Source organism: Corythoichthys intestinalis, chromosome 5, assembly GCF_030265065.1.
Source record: "Corythoichthys intestinalis isolate RoL2023-P3 chromosome 5, ASM3026506v1, whole genome shotgun sequence".
Taxonomy (NCBI): Eukaryota; Metazoa; Chordata; class Actinopteri; order Syngnathiformes; family Syngnathidae; genus Corythoichthys; species Corythoichthys intestinalis.
In genome coordinates, this window is record NC_080399.1 from 38,393,874 (window position 1) to 38,403,164 (window position 9,291).

The 9,291-nt window shown below is 38.6% G+C and overlaps 1 protein-coding gene across 2 annotated transcripts; it reads right to left on the bottom strand.

Annotated features, from left to right (window-relative positions):
• Positions 1-760: 760 nt before the first annotated feature.
• Positions 761-8,644, bottom strand: e2f4 (E2F transcription factor 4). 2 transcript variants are annotated; one of them, XM_057836900.1, is made up of 11 exons: positions 8,222-8,644; positions 7,072-7,181; positions 6,780-6,941; positions 4,242-4,285; positions 4,093-4,157; positions 3,822-4,007; positions 3,657-3,735; positions 3,347-3,490; positions 2,731-2,778; positions 2,587-2,631; positions 761-2,435 (listed from the first exon to the last, which is right to left on the bottom strand). In XM_057836900.1, the coding sequence occupies exons 1-11, from the start codon at positions 8,387-8,389 to the stop codon at positions 2,320-2,322; spliced, it is 1,167 nt and encodes a 388-aa protein (XP_057692883.1). In that variant the 5' UTR covers positions 8,390-8,644; the 3' UTR covers positions 761-2,319. The 2 variants fall into 2 exon arrangements, with proteins under 2 accessions (XP_057692883.1, XP_057692882.1); XM_057836899.1 differs by having other exon boundaries at positions 3,347-3,493.
• Between the last annotated feature and the right edge of the window lie 647 nt (positions 8,645-9,291).

Here is a 9,291-nt window from a genome sequence, read left to right on the forward strand (position 1 = left end):
TGTCCACAGCCAACTCTAGCCCTAATTCTCTAGCTTCTTGTACCCCTTTTAAAAACCTCATTTTTTTCTGGTTCACCTCTATGATCTTCATCTCTTTGTTTTTTTCTGCGCACCCGATTTAGAACGACTCGCCATGTTCAGAGTTTATAACAATGTGCGCACCCGATTTAGAACGACTCGCCATGTTCAGAGTTTATAACAATGACAGATTTTAATTTCCTGCTTCAGGGCATGTACGTAGTGTAGCCTTGAGTGCACCAGAGCGGGGTTGTGCAAGAAAAGGAAAAAATATACATTTGAAATATGTTGAAGTTTTTAAGTATATATCGAGTAGAACATAATATTTAATCAGACAATGATGTAAATGAAGAAATATGTGAATTTAAAGTAAAATAAATTAAGGGTCATTCAGGGGACTCTATGGTCCTGAGGCCCGGGACCCTCCCTGTCGACGAGCTTGACTGGGTAGATGACAGCAACATTTACTGCCAAACTCTCCTGGTCAAAAAGGATTTGACTTCTATTCCCGTCCTTGGCTTCTAATGTTTTAAATATATAAATGTTACTCTTAATTTACTAACAAAACACATGCAGTACTTTGTGAATACCAGTATCAGGAGGAGCAGCATAACTGAACAAAAGATTTCATGACCTCGACTCCACAACGCATATACACAAAATGGCAACCGGACGCTATATGAATCCCAACACAATTTCAGTGTTTATTTAGTTTCATAGATGCAGTACAGCTAGCCAGATGTCAATTTAAACAAATACAAACTTTATTTGATGCAGTACAGCTAGCCAGATGTCAATTTAAACAAATACAAACTTTATTCATCCAGTCGTGCTGAGCGCTTAACGCCCTAATAAGACTCTTGGTATATTTGAAGAATTAGTCGCAAAACAATGGCTGGCTGGCGGTCAAGGACTGAATAAGAAACAGCCACTCTGGCTGTGGTGATGTAAAGTGCATCGAGAAAGGATGCTTTGATGATCTAGCAAGTAGTGGCGATAAATTCCATATATTTTAATTTGTAGAGCCTCAAATTGTCACAACAATCCTTTAAGATATGTAGCAGACAACAAATCCATTCTATTTCGGGTATGTACAGTGTCTAAGGAAATAAAAATGCACCAGATTTTAGTCTACAACATTTAGATTTATGACAATTGGGATGAACAGAAACAGCAGGCTTGTCCCAAGTACTTACAAAAAGGTGGAAAAAAACAAGGCAGCATTTCAGAAATACTAGAAAAAAAAAATCTACTTTTCTGGGCACAAATGAGGAGTATAAACATGTTTTTTACACCCAACAAAACAAAATACATGACAATTACTCGACATAGCTGCAAGGCAAATCATAATTTGAAAAGCAGAGGGAAGTTGGTGTTCGGCAAAAATCTTATGATACATATAAATAGCAGTAAGACTTGCAAGGACTTTGAAAATAAAGCACATTAAGCTGAAGTCTTGAGCCGTTTATATATATATATGTATCCAAATTCTCCAAAAACACACTGCACTTTTCTACTATCGAAGGGGGGGAGTTAAGAGAATAGAAGTTTTCAAATGTCAACATTCCACCCATCCCCGTTTTATTTTTTTGGTCCTTTGCATGTTTCTTCTGTAGAGAAATCAGGGAAACTGATGTAACTTATTGAAAGTTTCCCATTTTGATTATGAAAAAAATAACTTTTTTTAAAAAAAAAACATTTTTATGATTAAAATACTTAAGATGTTTGAGTCTGGTATCGTCATTTGCTAACTATTTATTTTACAAATGTAGATTGTTAGACAATACACTTGTTTGCTAAAACAAAATATATATTCTTTATGTACAAGAGTGCATATATGTATAATCAGTTGCTTCCGATTCAAGCCATGTGTGAGCAGGTGTCTGGTGATAAAGGCCGCGCTCCATTATGTTGCCATGTCAATGAACCTGATAGTTTTTTTTTTTCCTGAAGACACTGGACTTGACTTTATCATAAACATTTCACATAATATGTACACCGGCATTAAGCCTTCAGAAATTGAGCTGCAAGTACATATTTGAATGCAACACTTACATACATATAAACAATAATCCAAAAATAGACTTTTTCAGTTGTTTTGATTATTGGAAAAGATGAGAAAACAATTGTTTGATCTTGATGGTCTTCTCCTCATGTGGTTGAAGTGGTGAACTACAGAGTTCAGGTTGAGCTCCCGTTGAAAAGAGTCCGTCAACCCAGATCCGGTTCAAACTGTTTCATGCTCACCTTTGGGGAACAAGGGGGTAGAATGTGTTTGCCACAGTGCCGTCTGTCTTTGGGTCAGAGGTTTAAAATAGGGACATCAAAGAGGTCACATAAGCCTTCTGTCTCATCCAAGTTGTATATGTAGTCATGGTCACTTGGTGGAGGTGACAGACGCAGCAGAGGGGAAAACACTAAAGGCAGAAAACGAAGAAAAATGTATTAGGCCGTGCCACGTAAGCTAATGATATAATCAGGCTTGAGTGCAGCAACACGCATTATAATACTCGACTAGTACCCCCCCCCCCCCCCCCCCCACACACACACACACACAAACACCCTCACCTTCTGACGCCATCAAGTCGTCCAACAAATCCCCACTCATGATCTCTGCAAAACAAAGAATGGGTATTGTGTCCAAAATGAATTCTTTCTTTAGGTCCCCTTCACCCATCAAAAAAAAAAAAAAAAGGTCAAAAACGTCATTACCTTTAGTTGGATGAAACATTTCTGAAAGCTCTTTGGGAAAGTCCAGCACTGTAATAATAGACAGAAATATTTCAACATTTTTCTCACAGAATCACACAATGATGACAGGGTTCTACAACTAGGATCATGCAAGTTAAATTCAATATATATATTTTTTTTTTAAATTAAAGCCCAACTTCTTAAAAAAAACACACAGGACTTCAATTAGTATGATAATTAAGTGATAAGTAATGCCCAACAGCATGAGAACCACATGAATGTGGATCCTCATCAACAGTAGGTAGAATATTAAGGAGTCACTTAACCATATGCATTTTATTTTTACCACAAAATAAAAATTTCTAAAAACAAAACAAACAAACAAAAAATCGCAAAGTTAAGATTTTTACTGAATTTTGTTTTGACAGCGCCATGGTTTAGTTACTCTTGTTAACTACACCCCTTACCGTAAAAAACGAAGCACATTTTCAGTACTTTTTACAAAGAATGTTTTGGCTTCTAAATTGTATTATTAAACTGAAATACCCATTTGGTTGCAGGAAAAAAGACAATGTAACATGTCGTGATACAGTGAAGCACAGAAAACCTGAAAAATTGACCGAAAAGGCATTCTTACATTCAGATGGGTCCGACTTCATTGGTTCAAAGACTGTGGAAGCTGATGACGACACAGATCCATCCAAGGAGGCGGATGATTGAAGTTGTTGCGAAATGGCAGGAGGGGCAGCAATGGTGGGACTGAGTGGCGTGGCGCTCGTTGCTTCTTGAAACACAAACAAAAAACAAAAAAACAAGAGTGTCAACTTAGATAATGTTGGAAGTGTAATTCAAATGTAATTGACTGTGTAGCAATCGTTAAAAAATGTAAATATAAATTCTGTCCCTCTTAATGAAAAGTAAGACAAATGCGAAGCTTTGTTACTCACCTATCCCTGAGGTTGATTGAGTGATGGCTGATGCATTAGAAGAACCAGTTTTCATAGGTTCTGGAACTGCTTTAGTAATCTAGGGGGAGCAATTGAGAATTGCAGGAAAGAAAGTTAATCCAGTTTGTCTACAGTTGATAAACCAAAAGCAAAACAAGCTCCTACTAAAGCCGCCGTCTGGACATGGGAGGATGATGTTGGTGCCGGAAGGCTCTGAAGTACATCGTCTGGAGGAGGCACGGACACAACAACTGGAGAGGCACTGGACGGGTCCTTGTTAACCAGTAAAACCTCAATCGGGCCAGAAGAACTTTTCAAACGGATCTGGTATTTCCTTTGTCCATTCATAACCTGCATTTATACATACGAAAGAACATATACTATACAGATGGGGCAGAAGATGGACTTGGGGAAACGTGATATGCACAGTACTTACAGCATCTGGCCTGGGCACCTCTAGCTGAGTGCCATTGGGAGCGCGTATTGCAAGAAGTGTGTCACCTGAGGAAGGATGCATAATGAGCGATGGCATGTTTGGGGTCTCAGGTTGAATGACACATACAAAGGAGTTTAACAAAATACTACCTTTGAACGCTCCGCAGAGGTCCTCATGTTTCACGTATGCCATAGTGCAAACATGTTAAAGCAATAATAATCTTTTTGGACAAATGACCTTTATGTCAAAGATGGTTGCTTAAAGAACCTTAATATACAAATCAGGATTTTCTTAAAACTATAATAACAGAGAAAAAAGTTCTTTGATGCCAAAGATAACTGCCAGCCAGGATGTCAGAATGCTAGAGAAGGCTGCGCGCTCTCCATTTTGAGCCGTGGGTGAAATTAACATGGCAAATGAAGTTCCTATATCGAGCGATGAATCTTTACTCAAATAGTGTATTGGTTGACGAGACAACCATTAGATTTAGTGTCTTGATTGGGAGAAGAATCAGTGTAAGCGACACGCCAGCGCTATTTTCTGTTCGTTTCAAGCATCGCTTTCAATTTGGGAATCAGGGGTGAAACAGTAAACGGTGCTGGCTCAGCGCCGAGGTACGTCATCCCATCCCGAAGCTATTTCACTGACACGGCAGTCCCGTAGAAATCATGCCATCGCTGTCGAATTTAGACAGACTACCCGTTACGTGGAATGCATGAAAACCACACGGGTGCTAATATGGTTGAGCTGCTAAGCAGTGCTGTAAATGAATGTAACATTGCAAGAAATACACTTTTGTTGTTACAGACAATGCAGCTAATAACTAATAAAAAATAAGCTAGTAACTTTAGCCATTTGCTACGCCCACACGCCGAACCTTGTTTTTTTCGACTGCACAAGTCAAAGCACAACGCAGCACACTTTCATCTGGGCACACTGATCAATTCCTGTTCTTATACAAGAACATTGAATTTTCTCAATAGCTAAACAGACTTGAACTGCACTGCATATATTTTGTCTAGGTTTGGATGCAAAAGGACTAGTTTTTTGTTTTTTTTCTAGATAGTTATTTGTACCTGAGGGAAACCCGTTAATGTTTATGTTCATTTTTACACAACTGAAAAAGCAGAAAAGCATTTTTCAGCCATTTGTATTGTAGTAGCAGTACACATTCTTTCATTTATACCTGAGCGCACTTTTGGTTGGATAAACATTATATTTCTGCAAAATGCTACAATTCTGTTGATACCAAATGAAGACTTGAGTATCTTATTTACTGTTTTGAACTGTTAACTTGATACTGAAATAGTTTATTTAAGCCTGAGAGGATTTTTGTACTTTTTTGTAACTAATGTACGACACATTAACATCAGCTAAAAGCACCATCATATGTGATGTGTGAATCTTCTCACTGTGAGGCAGGAGCACTAAGCTCTGTGCCACTCTGTTGAGGGGGGTGGGAGTTTGGCATCAACAATCGATTTATAATCGAATGGTAGCCTCTGAATCGTAATCGCAATCGAGTCGTGAGGTGCCCCAAGAGTCCCACCTCTACTGCTAATAGCTGCCGGCACAAATCGATTATCAAATTAGTTTGAAACTAATTTATTAATCGCTTATCAAATTAGTTGGCAACTAATTTATTAATCGCTTATCAAATTAGTTGGCAACTAATTTATTAATCGATTATCAAATTAGTTGGCAACTACTTTATTAATCGATTATCAGTTAGTAACTAATTTATTAATCGATTTGTTGTTGTAGCCTCAACGAATAATTTATCATACTTGCAAACTATTTTTATCATAAACAGTCTGTATACGCACACAGATATACAGAAGCAAAAAAGAAATAGGTGCACCCATCTTAGAGTTATTATACCTCTTCTGGAGTCACATTCTTTCAGTTTTCCATTTTGGATACAGACGAAAGCCTTTGGCCAGGCGAAATGGTACCCCCTGTTGCCACTTATGTTTTGCCCGTCTTGCTTGTTGCCTTTCTTTGTTCTTAATAATGTATTTAGCCAAACATTGTGGCATACTGAAACTGCCCTCTCCTTTTCTTTAGGTCCTTTTTCAAAATAAAATATGTGACACTACTTCAGCGCGGCTGCATAGCAGTAGACTGGGAGCAGCAGATAGCCACATCAAATGAAAGTATGGCAAGAAAGATTAAACTACAGCAACAAGAGTAGGAACCAATGCACATTCTCCTTTTCATTTATTGTTTTTGTTTGAATAAAATATTTGGAAATGCATCTTTAGAAGTGACGGCTTGCATGTAAAAGACACTGCCATCGCAACAGACTTGAAATTTTTTTTATGTATTTGACATCATGAGTGATGCAGTCTATCTGAAATCCATTTGAGTGGCTACAAACGAATCAGCATTTAAAAATGGCAGCTCACGACAATTTTGCCTACTTCCTGGAAATACTGACCTTTATTTTTTCCCTAATATTATACAGCAGAAAATGAAATTTGGTTATTTTTAAAATATTGTCTACTGGAGAAAACCAAAAAAAAGGATTACATTTCCTCTATAAGGTCAAGACACTTTTTAAAAAACAAAACAAAACAGAAATTCTCATTTAAGCCATGTTTCCATCTAGCAGTACGGAAGAAAGATTAATATTCATTGCACGCAAAACGGCATTTTCATACCTAAATTGAAAATAAAAAGGATATGGACTGTTGTTGGAGTCGTCTGTGACATTTTTTATGCTTTGCTGCACCCAAACTCTCTGCTGGTCCAGCTCATGTTCTCTGATGGCCAGATCATCAAGTTCTGCCTTCAGGTCAATAAGCTTATCTGCTATCTCCCTCGTATTACAACCAGGGCCCACACCCCTGAAAGACAAAGACCATCAAAAACAGTTATAACTTGTTGCTACTTATTCAAAATTATTTAAGTTTGGACACAGGGAAAAACTTTAAATGTAACCCAAGTGCCAACAACATAATAGAGTCCCATACTTACTTCCATTGGATACTGTTCTTGGACTTTTTCTCAATGAGCCCAATACCCTCTAACACATTGGTGATGTCATAGATCCGCCGCTTCTGCCGCACCGCCAATGTGTCTGCAGCCTGATTTGCATAACGCAAACAAACAAAAAAAAATACTCTCAAAACTGGCATATCATGTACATCATTCATATAGGCCTAGCACCGAGACTGCTGTTTATACTATACATCGAAAAATTATGTGGCTTGAAATCAACTTGGAAAAAGCCGTTATTCAACTTCCTTCCTGGCACAAGCGTTGTAGCAAGATTGGGGCATAATTAAAACATTGACTACAAGGAAAATGTCTGTGTGCTGATAAGTCTTTGCTTTGCCTGTTGCTTGCAGGTGCATCCTCACAAGGCTTGAATAGCACCCACACGATAACATCTAGGACTTCAACTAACGATTATTTTCACAGACTCAGGAAGAGTCTACTTGAGATTCTTAATTTCACCCTCTCAACTTCATGGGAAGAGCTGGAAGTGACTTGTGAATTGATTTTTATAAATTAAGTTTTTATAGCGGGCAATTTAACAAATAATTCAAGATTGTTTTTGCCCTTCTTGTTGTGGCGTATGTTTCGCCTACATGACATTTGCAGTATGCACCAAAGGGAGTCCCCCCCCCCCCTTTTTTTTTTTTAAATCAAAATTTCCACATAGCACATGCATGTAACAGTTTTATTGCTACTGCAAAAAAAATTACTTTTTAACTGCCACTGACGGCAGTGGACGTCCACAATATTTCAACGAGGTTTTGGCATTGAATGATCTCACTACAGTGCTTTTGACAGCGAAAGAGTGACGGTTGACGGTGATTATTCACTTTCAATCTAAATGGATTGGATGTTTATCGCAGTCAATTGAAAATCTGCAGCTGGCAGCCTGGAAAAGTTGAACAAGGCAGAGCTCTCGATCTTTAAATCCTGAATATCATAACATTTCCGTTGCAAATTATCCCGAATGTTTACACGAACGTGTAGCCCTAGCTCATTTGAGTCGAAAATGACCAAAAGTGTGGCTGCGCTAAAATAAGAGGAAGGCTAACAAACACTGCATGTAAGCGAACGACAGCAGATGACATGTGCTAGCTAACAACAAAGACTGTCTCGGCACGCTCACAGCTTTCAGATCCAGAACTCCATCCTTGGCCTCTTGCAGCAAAGTTACGAACTTAGCAGTGAGGAGTCCCAGACTTTTTTCATGCCTGCTCGGTGTCTGTGGCTGCAGCGGGTCACCCACAGCTCCTAGTTCACCCCTGTTACTGGTTGACTCGAGCTCCATCATCATCCCGGGACCAGCGCCGTAAGTCCCCCTGCCTCCACGACCAAAACCGAGGGGAACGAGCCCAGGAACGCGCGCTCCGACGCCCTAGTCAAACAAAGTGAAGGACGGTGACGTCTGTGGCATAAGAGCGTTTCGACGTTCTTGCCTGGCCGGGCTTTTTTCAAAGTATTTCACGAAATCGACCAGTGTAGAGCAACGACGAAAATTCATTGAACGAGCTTTCGGTTGGGAGAGCCGTTGGCCACGCGAGGTATGATGGGACTGTTCAACCAGTATAGGGAGCGTCTCACAGTACCGAACCATAGAAAACGCGTGTAATAGCGGAATAATGCTAACATAGGCAGATTAAAAATTCTGATTTGTGTAACTAAGTTCTAAAATACACAATAAAATAATTATAGCATTTATAGATAATTTTTTATGGACGAAAATTAATCAAAGAAGGACCTTACATAGTACTGTTTGGGGATAGACCCTTAAGAGGCCAAAACTTAAAGAAAGCGCATATGCGCAGGCGCAGTCATAAAAATAGCCGGATGTAACTTGAAGCTGAAGCATTTAATATTATGTCTTATTGATTGTGTCATTCAAATAATGAATTTGGTCCTTTCAAAATGATTTTATTTTCATTCATTTTCCCAATCATTTTAAGAGAAGAGTTGGATTTATAATAATGATATTAAAATAATTTGTAAAAATGTAATCATACAATACTGATCTATCCATCTTATCCTTGTTATCATCACAAGGTGCTGGAGCCGATCCCAGCTGACTCCGGGCGAAAGACGGACTACACCCGGACAATAACCATTCGCATTCAAAATTACTAATATAATAATAATGATGATGACATTAAACATAAGATGTGGGAAGTGGGACAATTTACCACCGCAACCTTAATGACA

Excerpts from the sequence above, each read along its gene's own strand:
- e2f4 (XM_057836899.1), bottom strand. The coding sequence starts at position 8,389 with ATGATGATGGAGCTCGAGTCAACCAGTAACAGGGGTGAACTAGGAGCT. Across the intron at positions 3,736-3,821 it reads ATGTCCAGACGGCGGCTTTA|ATTACTAAAGCAGTTCCAGA; the intron begins GTAGGAGCTTGT and ends TGCTCCCCCTAG. Across the intron at positions 2,436-2,586 it reads CGACTTGATGGCGTCAGAAG|TGTTTTCCCCTCTGCTGCGT; the intron begins GTGAGGGTGTTT and ends TTCTGCCTTTAG.